We start from the raw sequence: 15,110 nt of genomic DNA on the forward strand, positions 1-15,110 counted from the left end.
TGTATTCACCTAGCTATCTTAAGATGAATGGACTAGTCACTTTTATAAGAGCATCTGCTAAATGACTAAAATGTCAAATGTAACTGTTTTACATACAGATCTCATATTACAGCATTGATTCATTTTATATATATATAAATCTATGATTTGTACAGTTCTTTATTAACAATGTAGTTGTTTGTTACATTTGACCGTGTAAAACCTAGCAGTACTACTTATTTATCTGACAGTGAGGCAGATATATATAGCATTTTGCAAAAAACTCCAATTATTTGTCTCTGAAATGAAACCATCAAGTGATAGATTTTAAACAAATACATGTCTGTCATTGAACAACCCCATGCCATGATTAGATAGTGGAAAAACAAAACCAATCTCTTTCATAAGTTCTTTAAACAACAAAAGTTAATTTATCAACATTTCAGAAAATGGATATATAGTGTTTTGGGGGGAAAAAAACGTCATCTTTTAAAGTATCCCCTCTGTGTTGTTTGTGATCTGTTTAATTACTGTGCATATCCATATTTCTCAACTCCTCTCCATGAAAACAAATGACTGAAGATCCAAACGGTAACCATGGATATGGCTTTTTCAATCCGGGAATGCTTTTTGATAAAATGGATGGCTTTACTGCTCTTAGGGGTCTTATCTATACTGCCTGTAGGATGGCTACTAATGTATCACATGGTATAGTGGGTAAAGGAAATAAAACGATCAGCAGGCTCGGGACCCTCACTGACAGAGATTGTCAACCAGATTAAAATCCCTAAGCTGCACTAATGACATTCTGCCCAAATGCCAGAATAATATGGCTGGTAGGAACATGACTTGAGACTGTGGGGAGACATTCTAGGACTGAGAGCAACAAGCAATTATCTGTCTGCAATAACACACGTGTGTATTAAAATATCCATACATGCCAATACTCTGGAGTTTTGTGTTATAGAAGTGGACTGGATAAAGTAGTAATGCGGCCACATACCATCTCAACATCTGACACTGGACCAAAGCTGGTTACAAAGATGTCTGTTTTGACCTCAGTAACTGGACCTACGAAGATAAGTGTTGGTTTAGCATAAGACATCGCCAAATAAACATAACTCTTCAATCTAAAAACAAAAGGAAGCATGTAAATCATCAACATGATAAAAACGCTGTTATTGTTAATGATATCCCATTGCCAGTTTACAGTTACTAGACCTGTAGAAGTGTTGGATATTCCTCTCACAAGTCAGCACAATAACATCCCTTAGTAGGATTGGCCCTTTGTGAGAAAGAGACCCTAAGTGGGTAAATAAATTGCCTGGACACTCGAGGGCACACATTTGAGTTATAGTAAGTGCACCAAAAGCAGCTTCCAACGATCGGATAGTGACCAAGAATTAGGGTATGTCCGGGAACATAAGTGCCTCAGCACAGTGGAAAGTACAACTTTATCTACTGAGTGAGAAGACTGGAATTTAACACCTTTAAAAACAACCTGTTAGAATTCTAAAATATGCATTACTGTACCTCCAAATCCAGGTCGCAGTCTGTTGTCATATCCATCTAGTAATCTATCCAATATACGCGTAATGTTATCCAAATAGATATTCCCATCAATCTCTGTCGATTTCGGATTATTTCCCCAAACATTGCTCACACTGTAAACAAAGTGCATCGTCATTATCTGTCGCCTTATTCTACTCGGTACAACTTGTTACTGCATCAAAGTTGCATAATTTACATCGATCAACATCCTAACATGCGTAAAGTCGTAGAAGAATAGTTAACTTGTACTCACCAGGACAGAAAAAAGAAAGTGAAAACGAAAGCCATGCCTCATAAACACTTCACAGCCTAAAAACCCTGGTCAACGGTTATAATTTGCATATTCCATCATTTAAAACCATTATAAAACACCGATCACACGGTTTAGTGTAAAAAGCGAGGGCATTTGCGCCAGTCCTGCTCTTCTTCTCCAGTGCGGTTGCGCCTCATCTGACTCGCTCAGTTGAAAAACTAAAGAGTTTTAAGAGACTGAAGAGCAGGGACGGAGGGCATTGAAAATAATCGAATAAGGCATTATGGGACATTAGAAGGAAGAAATCAACTGATAGTTTTGGCGGGGAATTAGCAAGGACCGATTTGGAAAAGGCTCAAATGTCCTGCTGCAAGAGATTACACCAGAGATGGTTTAAATGTTTGTGGTGGAGAGCATTCTACAGATGTTAATTCATAACAAAGTTGAGGAGATAAAGCATCAATACTCATTGCCTGTTGACCTTGGACATGTCAAACAGCTTTTTTCCATTAGCTGTGACAGTCTGTTTATGCTTGTTCAAATCTTCTGCATGTCAGCATGGGTTAACAAATACAAATAAATCAGAAAAACCTAGGATGGTGTATGTGATTGTGCTGGTGGTGGTGYCAAGGCAGGAGTAGGATTAGGAGGTTTGCTGGCTCACTTAACTCTCACTGACCTGGAGTGACATTGTCCAAATTTAAAATTTGACTGTTACAAAAAAAGTATTACTTGTGTTATACCACTTAGATAGAATCATAGTTGTATGGACACATTGATTCTGACAAGTACAGTAACAACTGATCTAATGTCAAATAGGAAATAGGGGAATATTTAATACAGCGCAAAGACAAATGTGAGAGCAAAGTGCTTTGTGCAGTCAAATATTGTATGCTATTTAGTTCAAATAAGTTCTCTGCCACAATCTCTACTTTGATTTTCTGTTAATATTTTATTCATATTTTGTGCTTATCTTCTACTGTGTTAGTCTGTACTAAACATGGCAGACAACTTTTAATTGTAACTTTTACATATCCTTTAAATGAAGGGTATAACATATTCACCATATTTATAATTTATCTGACGGAGATAGATGTTTTCTTAAAAAAAAGCATGAAAGGTGTTATAAATGATTTATGCAATGAAATCCAACAATCATAGTGTTATTGTACTCAATATGTAAGTTATATAATGTTATAAATGCACTTTGAACGGTGTACACCCACCTCATCTCCTTCAAGATGTGGTGCAGTGGGTAATGCTGTGTCTACGTATTAGAAAATGTGTTAAATGTAGGCGGTCAAGGGAATAGTCATGAAAATATAATCTGAGTGTACAAAACATTAGGAACATCTTCCTAATATTGAGTTGCACCCCCCTTTGCCCTCAGAACAGCCTCAATTCGTCGGGGCATGGACTACAAGGTGTCAAAAGCATTACACAGGGATGCTGGCCAGTGTTGACTCCAATGATTCCCACAGTTGTGTCAAGTTGGCTGGATGTCCTTTGGGTGGTGGACCATTCTTGATACACATGAGAAACTGTAAAGCGTGAAAACCCAGCAGTGTTGCAATTCTTGACACACTCAAACTGGTGTGCCTGGCACCTACCAACATACCCCGTTCAAAGGCACTTAAATCTTTTGTCATGGCCATTCACAATCTGAAATGCACACATGCACAACCCATGTCTCTATTGTCTCAAGGCTAAACAATCCTTCTTTAACTTGTCTCCCCCCCCTTCATATACACTGATTGAAGTGGATTTAACAGGTGACATCAATAAGGGATCACACATAGCGTCACCTGGATTCAGTCTATGTCATGGAAAGAGCAGGTGTTCCTAAGGTTTTGTACACCACGGGCTAACAGTGTTGTGGCCTGCTGGAGACCTGAGTTTGACCCTAGGAAGGTCACATGGTCAGCCCTGGTGATAGCAGCAGGAGCACTGATAGCGATGGTAGTGCTAATGATGGCGGTTCTGTGTAGCTCAGTTGTTAGAGCATGACGCTTCCAATGCCACGGTTGTGGGTTTGTATCCCATAGAGGGCTGGCAGTATGAACATTGATGCCCTCACTACTGTAAGTTGCTCTGGATGACAACGTCTGTAAAAACGGTGGTAGCATGGGCAGTGGTTGAATTAACATTACAGTAAACATTACTGTGTAATATGATTCATTTAGCATTAATGGAAGCCATGCTCTGAGCCAAGATGCCCTTTAGGAAGGGAGCTTATTTCAGATTTCACTGGTGTGAATCTGCTTGGCATGCTATGTAATGCCACCATTGAAATGACACAGGGCCATTATCCTAATCCACCTCCATGGCAGTGAGGTTTAAGCACCGTGCAATGGGCACAGCATTATTCATCACATGAGCCGTGCCATCCATTATGGGACTAGGGGTCCGTTCAGAAGGCAATAGAGCAGGGGCTTCAACCACAGATCATTAAGAAGAGGTAGAACCATGACCATCATATCTCTGTTGAAGCGGCCGAGGCGTGCTCCCTGGCTGACACACACACACACACACACACACACACACACACACACAACCACACACACACACACACACACACACACACACACACACACACACACAAATCCATGACGGTGTCCCATAGTGCACTGATGCAGAGATAGATATGGTGATTTTTAAGCTTTGCTGTTCTGTGGAGCATCCTCTATGTCATAAAGTGCCAAATGGTCAAAGATAGTGCCGCTGAGAGGCATTTTGGCCCACAAGTGGAGTCTAATTGCTAATAATCCAGATACAACTGGAAAGCATTCATTCTGGTTCATTACATTCAATATGCAGTGTTTGAATTAAAGGTATCTCTGGATCYTTGAACAGATCACTTGAATCTTAAGAGTTGAACTGCGTACATGATAATAATGGATTATATTAACATTGTGCATTATACAGCTCTCAAAGTACTTCATATTGCACAGGGGTAACTTGAGGGCTAACTACACTCATCACCAATGTTTATTTCTGCACTGTAGACATTTTGCGCCAGGATATCACACACATCAACGGTAGAAAGGTGAGGGTTTTCCATTCCATTTTTTAAGATACAAATATTTTACATGACTTGTGTCACAACTGAGTCACTCCAGAGATGACAAACTGAACTTGATTAAGCCTCTGACGACGTCTGAGTGTTCGCACATAACTCTTGATTTTTAAGTATCATAATTCAATCAAGCAGCTTTCTCAGTGCCTTGCAGGTACTTGCTTCACAGAAATCTTTTTCTAACTCCCTGACCTTTGTAAAAGAGACCTTTGCCAAATTGCCTGGGAAAATAGAACATTTGGTACTGTTTTGGTCAGTACAACAACTTCTGGGCATACTCAGCATCTCCAGCGGAAAAAAAGCACATTATTTATGCAATGAAATGTTATTGTTCATAATTGTGCATTGACATGGAATGAAGGAAAGTTAACTTTATTCACCCCACCAACTTTAGTAGTGTACATTTCAACAGCATGGTCAGCAACACAACTCCCAATAGACCCTTGTAAGGCAACCAACTGCAATTGAAACTTCAGCTCTATGGACAGTGGCATAATCCTACCAGACCTAGGTAAGGCAGTCTTCAAACTTCAGCACCATGGACAGCAGCAGAAGGTTAGCTAATGCTGTGGTGTACTAAGAAGCATTCAAAGCATTTCATGATACAAAAAAGCTAGTAAAAGATCAGGCTGAGGAGCACTAAAATACAGAAACCAGCTTGTGACCCAGTGAATGTCCTATTTTACAGCCAGCTAATCTGGCACATGTTGTTGTCATTGAGTGTCAGTCTCTTTCAATACTAATTATATCCCCTGTTTACTGCATAACCTCTTTAATTATTAACATCAACTCTGGGTAAACACCAGATTACATCCTTTCTCTAATTCAATTAGATCAATGTCTACTTTTAATCCAAGTTTGTATTCAATGACATCTTAGTCCAAATGTATAAAGTATATGTGTTTAATAGCAGTTCTGCAGTGCTGTGTTATATTTAACATACCGCCAACAGTGGATGTGGCAATCCTGCTATATTATACAGTATCTATGGTAACGGCTCGCTGTTACAAAAAAAGAAACTCAGTGAGTCAAGTCAAAGTCAGAGAGCCTGCAGAGGTGGTGTGGGTGGGCAGTGGTTGTTCTGAGGTAAGCCTAGCAGGGCTCTTCTCTGAGGGGGCAAAGAAGATGGCAAAAGAGGGGACATAGGAGGAGTGAGGAGCAGATGTTGACATGACGGTCTCACGTGGGAGGTCTGCTGGTGGAAGAGCTCCAGTTACTCCGTTGGAATCTCAATATTTGAAGCCAAGACACCAAAAGGCACTGTTTGGCAAGGTCGCTCGGAAATTCTTCCCAACTGTGGCTGAAAGCTGACACTCACCCCAAGACACTCACCCCAGATTTGGCGATGGTGTCCATMGTCGTGTAGTGTAAAGGGCTCTGTGACCTTGAGAAACAGCAGGTGGCGCCTCCTCCTGTTGGTGGCAGTTAATGAGGCATAGAGGAGGGCTGATGGTCTCCGTTTTTACTGGTTATCTACAGTTTCAAAACGTAGCTCACTCCTGGCATTGGCAAGGAAACTGTTGATAGTCATCGCCAAAGCAACCTGGTGTCACAGTGGGGGGAAACCACATGGCTGCTGAAGAACATAAACAAATGTAAAGATTGGCGTTATAATTTCCATTTTGGAGCAGCTATGACGTATTGTATGAACATTATAGATATCAAAAACGTTTGATGTCAATAACTTAAGTTCTTCAAATGGTTTCACCACAACTTTAGAAACAGCACGTACATGTATATACAGTATATGCTACTCTATGCAGTGTATCTTTTGGCATGAGAAACAGTTCTGAGAAACATCAAGTTCATGTTGAAATACAGCTTGCTTTGGAAATCAGACTTTGTTCAATGAGTCAGCTATGATCGGTCCTTCGAGTACCAGATGTCCTTTTGAGTTTTTATGCTTTGATTATCTGTTTTAATTGGCAAAGCTTTTATTTCATCACTATAAGACTACTTTGACGAAACATCTTGTCAAGAGAGGCATCATTAAAATGTACCTTTTAGGGCTGTTTATTTGTGATCCTCTATTTAACCTTTTACTGCAAAGGGCTAAATCAAGGTCACACGGAGTGATTCTTGGTAGTCTTAAACTAATATACTTTGAAACAAAAGTATATACCTCACACGCTTATGGACAACAACAAAAAAGAAAACACCTGTCCCATGTCAGATATAGAGTTGAAATCTATTCCAATTTGAGTTTGCGTCCCAATATTACACTTTATATTCACACCACAGAAGACTGAAATATAACAAAACTGTTTGACATAGAAACAACCGATTGTCATCAATAAAAAAATATATATATTTATTAATTCTGAAATTCTGAAAAATATGAATAACATTCCACCCATGAGGCCAAAGAGGGCGCTTTTGGTCATTGACTGCAGGAAAGGGCTACTCAGCACTGTAAGTGCAGTCATCATTTCACTGCATGTTAAATACACAAAACCTGTTCATTGTGGTGGAAAAAAATATGATTGCAATGTTGATACATGACGCACTGTACGTACTACAGGTATATACACCAAACATCACAATTATAATACAGAAGATGGGTTTTGAAAAACTATGCCTCAAAAGATATGAGTCCCATCTCCACCCCGGCATCCTGCCACGTCGCCATCTCACTTGGGTACCTGGCCATGTCAGACGTCCACATGGGGTTACACACAGATCTGTGACCAGGTGCAAACTCCCCACATTAGGTTTATCAAAAATAATCCAGTCTGTCCACACATTCTATGGATACTGTTTTCAATAATCATGTGATGTTGTTTTTATGTATTACACTTTATGTAGGCTACTGTGCGTGCGCGCGTGCGTGCGTGAATATACCCCTGGTTAGAATGAATAGTCTGCAAAGGATGTTATTGTAATTTCATAGCTAGCTAATAATTAAAAAGATTAAACCTATTGTGCTCCAATTTACAATGAGTTGCTTGCTCCTGAGTAGGTACATTATAATTACAAGTGTATCCTTTGCAACAGCAATGTACTTACATAACATTTGATTCAATATACAACACAAGGAATTAACTTCAGCAAGTGGATCTGTAAACACATAGTCCATGTTCCAATTGTGTAACAACCTATACTGATAAACACTAATTATGTAGCAGTTCCTAAGAAATGTACTGTACAGTATAAGTACAGTATTTGAGTATTCAGTATTTGAACTTTGACCTTTCCAGTGTATTAGTTTAACCGGCAAACATAGCACATCACAGAGTGTGTACCATTGCGAGAGGACTGCTAATGTTTACTTTCCTCCTCTTTTTCCTTGCTTGTGGTAACAGTGCGACCCAAAGTCGTGGCAGATGATACGCTGTGTTGTGCTATCTGCGTCCACAGGCTCTCTGCACAAACAGGCTAGAATGGCCTCTCTCTCCATCAATACCCTTCATGCCAGCAAACAAACCCTGTACTAAAACACAGCCAAAAACGCCGTATTCCAATACATGCAGTTTGACTGGACATGAGGGAGAAAATACGACTAGTGTTTGATTATGAAGAGTCAGTAACCTATCCGTCACTTGTATACCTACACTCGTCAGTCTTAGTGCTGAGAGGAAGTCTGTTTGACCTTGGAGAGGGAACACGTGAAAATACACTCTCTGAAAGCAACATTATCAAGTGCTGAATACGTCAGATGTTCTTTAGAAGTGTAGAGCAAATGAACAAGTATTAGAAGGGGGAGTGGCTGAGACAAGGGTTTATGTGCATTAACGATGGATAGCAAACGATAGATGAGTGAATGAATGAACTAGTGACAATTTAACCACCAATTTGTGTTGTATTGTGCATGGTGTGTTTTTATGCGTCTGATGTAAACCACGATGGAAGCCAAATACACATGTCAGTTTTTAGCAAATGGACAATAAAGCTTTTGAACTTGACCTGGTGGTTTATTTATGTTTGTCCACCGAGGCCTATGGTTTTAATGACAGATGTTCTAGTGGTTATTTGTCTAACTGAGGGCAGAGTTTATCTCTCTCTACATGGTCTAATTACAATCTCAGAATAGCTGGGTTATTCAGCTACTTTCCAAACACATCATGTCATGTATTGCAAATCAAGCAACCAGGCTACAAGTAAACCGATATGAAACAAAATATACCCCAAGAGGGTACTTCAACATTCAACTGTCCAATAATGTCTACTAATATCATGTTGATGTAGGTCTACGCATGTGGCAGCTAGTAGCTCAATGATACACATCTTAATTGTGGATCGTTATTAAGGAATGACAGATGAGAGGGATGTTGATTCATTGTGACTATCGTCCAGGGGTCTGCCCAGTGCCGTGCGCCATTGTATTTGAATTCCACCAACGCTTGTCCACTTTTACAAAGTGACATATGTCGGTTTCAGGAGTGGGTAGCGCTTGCTTTGAAATGTATAGCATACTTGCTATTGTTCATCTATTCTATCCGCCTCGAGGCGCGTTATTGACGCAAGAGCAACAGCGAGTGGCAATGAAATCAATTTGAACATGCCTTTGCAAATTTGCGTCAAAAACCCGAACCCGTGAGAGAGGTGCAGTGGGTGAAATTGATTTGGAAGTTGAGTCATGTCATAAAAACTTTGAGGAGCATCCCACCTTGAAAGAGAGAGAGAGAGCGCAAGAGCGCAAGAGAGCGAGCACATCCAGCCCAGCGCATGGGTAGCCTAATTTCTAATTCCAAACTGGTGTTGACTATTTCACGAATGCTCTGACATTATAGGTTTATATAGACTATACATTTTGTGTTCGAGTGATTTCAATCTAGGCCWACATATTCTGAATATTGATCAATTCCAAAGGAACTAATAATCTGTGCCGTCGCTGCCCTGCCCCTCTAAACACACCTCTAACAAATAATCAGACTATTACCTATTACTGRTCATCACTCTACGCCTCAAACACCCTGGTTCACGCGCACTCTGAGCTGTAGCTACGAACGTTCTCTCTCTTTCGCCCGTGAAAGAGAGAAAACGTGAGGCGAAAGATAAGAGAACGTGTGTAGCTACAGCTCAGAGTGCGCGCATATTATGTACACACACTCTCACACACACACTGTTAAATAGTTGTCCCTCCCAATGTTCTGTCGAACCACGAATCTGTTGAAGCATATATTGATGTTAGATTAAAGTAGCCGATGCAACACCTCATCCTAATTGCTAATGTTGTAGTTTTTAAACATTCCTTCTAAGTGGAATAAAACATCGATATTAACAGAAACTAAGCAAGTAAAGTATTATCTATATTACGTTTGTTTCACACGTTTTAGAAAATCATGAACGGCGAGTGAGATTCATCCGTTTGCCTCTAACTAACTTGTAGGCTTCTCGCTTGCCCATTAAAACATTTTCTCTGGCAGGGAAATTGCTCTACCACCAGCATCAGCAGCCACTGCTTCTTGATGTTGTGGTAAGAAATGCGCATGCGTCCCACACTGGAATTACTGCACTGGCCAGAATAAGTTGGATCTCGTCTGTCTTCACTGAAATCCAAAATCATATCAAAACTATGGCGGTGTTGAGAATAAGAAAAATGAGCTACTTTGGGGTTTGGACCTTTCCTGTAATAGTGGCAGTGGTCTGTGCGCAAAGGTAAGTGGTCCGTTTCGATGCTCTTCACTTTGTATGGCTGTGCTTTACACTGTACTGTAGAAAAACTGTAGGAAACACTTAAACAATGCCTTCAGAAGCCTGTAAATATAATAATGTATTCCTTCTCTTTCTCTAGTGTCAATGACCCTAGCAATATGTCAATCGTAAAAGAAACTGTGGATAGACTGTTGAAAGGATATGACATTCGCTTGAGGCCGGATTTCGGAGGTAATTGAAATAATTTAATACGAACTCTAATTGACGTTTCTGTTGTCAGCCCTATAACACCCAGTTGTTGCTCTAATTGGGTGGATCGCGCAAATCCCTTCTCAATTTATAAAAGTTAAACGCACATAGCTTACCCACCGGTTGTCCAGGTAGCCTATAGATACATTTGGCCACCTCGTTCCACATGTGCTAAACGACACGGATTAGGAACACTTTATAACACAATACCAGAAGGGTATTTTACATTGTAGGCTCAATCAATGATACACATTTTGACGGTAGTGTCATGAAACGTGATTTTTAATTCCCCAACCCATTGTTATGTCGGCGATTTGTGTCTTGCCTAAGCTACCWTACGAACGCGGTCATCTCTCTATTCAGGTGTAAAAGTGGTCGACATAGGTACACACTTTCAATATCCTCGGAAGCACTTAGACAAATAAGCACCATGCACGGTGTTTTGCGATGAACATGCGCACCTGTTTTWAAAAAATCCCCATATTGTTTCGTGTTATCTGGCTGACAGCAAGTCAATGAATGATTGCTCGTGTGCTGATGGCACGCAGTTGCTATAATTCAAAGTGTTAACACACATTTCTGGTTTATGGTATTCATTTTATAAACCCCAAAAATGATGAAATGGTTAACATTACGGTCCGTTTTGTTGATTTGTTGCAGGTCCCCCTGTGGGTGTTGGGATGAATATAGACATAGCCAGCATAGACATGGTATCTGAAGTCAATATGGTAAGTACTCGATTATCACCCTCTCCTAATGATTTGTGGGCATTGCTCTGATATTCCACACACTGTCTTTCCCAAAGGAAACCCCCCAGCGTACTGCACGGAATAGGCTACCAGTCTAACCGATGCTATCAAAATATTTCGTCTTCTCACAGCTGTATTGATCTGCTAGGCACTGTCAATACACCTACGGCGATTGCTTGCATAATAGGGTAGGAACAATCCAAACACCTTCAGAAGCCATCTCAATGGCAACAACCCATTTGACATTTTACTATGACTATCGACGTTTTWCAATTCACACCCATAGGCCTAGCATGTTGTTGCTAATCCACCCATAACAGAGTTTCACAAACTGTGAAACAAACTGTGACATTCATAACTGTGAATGTCTCCTGAAAACATGTTTCAGGTTGTAACCAGAATTTCAATTGCATGTCAGTTGATTATGGAAGCGCCTGCCTTATGGGATGAACACACGGGGTTGGTTGACATGTCACATACCTGTGTTTGAGAAGAGTGAACAAGGTGTGAGTCTTTGTAATGTGTTTACATGTCGTGGCAGCCTTGAAATACTAATGTTTCAAGGAATCTATGAAGTGCACACTGCTGGAGACAAGTTTTGCTCCATGCAAGAGCATCCTCTAGTGCTACTTAGTCAGAACTGCACATCAATGTAAAGGGTGACAGGTTTTCCAGGCTTTGACTGAGAGGAAAGGTCCCTCCACCAAACCCTTGGGTATGTTTTGGATCAAATCCATGGTTATGCTTGCAGTCATMTCAATATCTCTGCTAATCTCTGCTATTAGTGTGTTCTCAGTTGTGTTGTCGTGTCTCAGATTTGACACGTGTTACGAGAAGACGTATGCCTCCATTGTAGTAGACCAATAAGGCCTATTTATATGACACTGAAATTGATATTATTATTATAAATAATATTATTAATGCATGTATTTAGATTACTGCTGAGTTCGCATACAATGACTGCATGTGTGATGAAATAGCAGACACATACAAAGGTCTAGCTTTGCTCAGGTACATTTCAACTCTACTGGTTGTTGTAATTATGTTTTCCAGTTGTAATGGGACTCATCATAATACGAAGTTAGGAGGACACAATTGACWGTTTTTGGCACAAATACCCATAGGCTTTAGTTTAAACTGTTGTCATCATAGTCATCCACCAGACCAAATGTAATTCCAGTTGGGTTTATTGTATAAAACAAGATGTATGATTTACAAGATGTTACTCGTGGAAGTTGCCATTGTCATCCATATTAGCATGCATTTGCATGATGTCAGAGGAAGGCCAGAGAGAGTAAACGCATAGATCACTGGTCTAGTGCCCTCCACATTTTTGATTTGTCTGGCTCTGACTCCTGCATGCCTTCATCCAGATTAAACAGTGATTTTCACTGTGTCGCCAAAGCGAGTGGCCAACGCACCATGAACTGAAGGTTACGTCATGGTAGGCAGCTGCCTGTGGCAATGTGGATGACCCCTGTGCGATGACAAAAAGTTGGCCTTTGTTATGCGTCTGCATGTTTAATCTCCACCTGGGTTATTGTTTCGGATAATGATTTTACCTTTAYTGCTTTCAACAAATATGCTCAGCGACTATTATCACGTTGCGCTAATCCACAAAGCCGGCCTGGAAGTAGAAATAGGAGAGGGATTGCGCTCTTCCAAAAAGTTTTACTTTTTTWAAATTATATATTTTTTAATCAATACTTTGAGTCAAATGATCGGTATAATATTGTCAAAAATAGTACCGCAATATGTAACTGTATACATTTCCCCCCCATCACTACTCTGTGGTGCCTCCTCTTTAATCTCAGCTCCCCCAAGCTTTTAGCTCCTCTTAAAATCATAGCTGGGATACGGATGGCTTCTTCTTCTCTTTAGACTCAGGCCACATAGTTGGTTGAAAGCATACACCTCACTACTTCCCCAGAGAAGCCTACATAGTGGACTGGAAGGAGGGGATGGGACAGTAGGGTTTCCTAATGCACCCCTTTTAACAAGAGGCTGAGTGAGGGTGACGTTTTTTTATGTCTACCGACAACCCATCCTCTCCCACCCTCCTCCGCTGTACTCCAGCAGCACCATGTCTTTAGCAGCTCCTCTACCTGCCTCGGACAATGTTAACTCATTAGAGCCAGGGAAGGGAACTCCGTGGTTGTGTGCTTGGTCTGTGGAACAAAGGCCCCAGGTGCCGTCTGTCCTCTGGTTGGAATTCGCCGTGGTTACTGAGTCACGTAACGTATGTTGATCCAGCGTGCCAGGTATAAAATAGGCCTGTGTTTGAATGCACATTCCCCGAAAAGGTCTTCTGCTCCTGGTTGTTCCTCCATCCAGAGACCTGGGAGGAGAGAAAAGGTTAGATGTAAGGCTGGGCGAAGTAAATCCTTGGCGTCAGGCCTGGCCTGGTGCGCGAGAAAGTGTCCTAACATTAACAACCTGCTATTTGGAGAGGCAGTGTCCGTTAGGTTGGAGGGAAGGTCATGCACCTAATGTTGCTTGGGGTTCATATGATTCAGAGATAGACACACACAATAGAACACGCATAATACAAATGAAATAGAGCAACTGCAACTCCATGCAGCTAGTTCATTTTTTTCATGGTAGAATCTACTGCAGTGTTGCCCTACATTTAAACTCCTTTCTTTCTCGCTTTCTCTCTTTCTTTCTTTCTTTCTTTTCTTCCTAGTTGAGTAATATTACTGTTGAATGAGCCATTTTATTGTCAAAGACTATGCCAACAGAGTCCTCGGGGAAAGAAATACTCTGTGTTGAGGATGAGACAAACTTCTTCTCCTATTCCAAAAATCAGAAATACCATTATTGATGTAGACAAAGGTCAAGAGGAGCTTATTGATTGCTGGAGAAGGTGCTCAGAATGCAGAGCCCTCCATTTTGAAACACAGCACAGTCGATTCATGGCAGCTGTGGAGATCAAGATATCACAGACATATCTGTGGAAAACTGTGAAGAACAGAATGGGCTGTATCAAAGGATTACTATACTGTGTGATTAAGTGATTGAGAGATACAACGTGGACACATTTATTGCAATACGTTTAAAATATTGTAGTCTGAGTGTTCCTGAGATGACACATGAAGCTGAAAGGGGCGAGTGGGTTAAGTTGAACCAATGGGTTAATTGAGCCCCCCGTTGTTTCTAAGCAACCATACACAACATGAATCATGTCACCAAGTATTTAGGAAGAGGTTATCCTTTCATGCAGTCGGTAAAGGAAGAAACCAAGTCAAATGAATATATTGTGTTAGAGGTTCCATGATTCTGGTATCTAAACCAAAGTAGGTCATTTACAGGTTGTTCTATACATCAGTTGGGTTCTTTATAATGTTCAATACAAGGTCCTAAATCTAGCATGATAGTGCATCCTTGTAGCTGTGTGGGCTAATATAGTCCAAATGTTTGTCTTGGGGTAAATTGAGCCATTGGCCATGACGTAAAGTTGAGCCAATTGTTGAGCCAATAGCAAGTTGAGCAAATTGAGTTGTTTTCTACCCAGGTGTAATGCAAGGCCTTATCGCTGGGATATGAGGTAACAGCAGGGCCTGGCCTGGCCTATGTTAAAAAAAGTACAAATTCTTACAAAGCGTGTTAAGTGTTAAGCATGTGTTAAACTATGCTTAATTTTTTTTAAAGAGATAAA

At 40.6% G+C, this 15,110-nt stretch overlaps 2 protein-coding genes across 3 annotated transcripts in view; one reads left to right on the forward strand and one right to left on the reverse strand.

The window, feature by feature from the left end:
• The window catches only part of LOC111980211 (gamma-aminobutyric acid receptor subunit alpha-6-like), a 40,004-nt gene extending 38,014 nt beyond the window's left edge, over positions 1-1,990 (reverse strand). For both annotated transcript variants that reach the window (XM_024010895.2, XM_024010894.2), the window contains exons 1-3: positions 1,784-1,990; positions 1,513-1,643; positions 983-1,050 (exon numbers count right to left, since the gene is read on the reverse strand). In XM_024010895.2, coding sequence (XP_023866663.1) covers positions 983-1,050; positions 1,513-1,643; positions 1,784-1,818 — 234 coding nt within the window. In that variant the 5' untranslated portion in view covers positions 1,819-1,990. The remainder of the gene's footprint in view (positions 1-982; positions 1,051-1,512; positions 1,644-1,783) is intronic.
• Positions 1,991-10,316: 8,326 nt separating this feature from the next.
• LOC111980382 (gamma-aminobutyric acid receptor subunit beta-2) overlaps positions 10,317-15,110 on the forward strand; it is an 81,627-nt gene continuing 76,833 nt past the window's right edge. Inside the window, exons 1-3 of the mRNA XM_024011107.2 lie at positions 10,317-10,457; positions 10,594-10,685; positions 11,364-11,431. Of these exons, the coding sequence (XP_023866875.1) occupies positions 10,375-10,457; positions 10,594-10,685; positions 11,364-11,431 (243 nt within the window). The 5' untranslated portion in view covers positions 10,317-10,374. The remainder of the gene's footprint in view (positions 10,458-10,593; positions 10,686-11,363; positions 11,432-15,110) is intronic.

Source organism: Salvelinus sp. IW2-2015, linkage group LG20 (genome assembly GCF_002910315.2).
Source record: "Salvelinus sp. IW2-2015 linkage group LG20, ASM291031v2, whole genome shotgun sequence".
In the NCBI taxonomy this organism is placed as follows: domain Eukaryota; kingdom Metazoa; phylum Chordata; class Actinopteri; order Salmoniformes; family Salmonidae; genus Salvelinus; species Salvelinus sp. IW2-2015.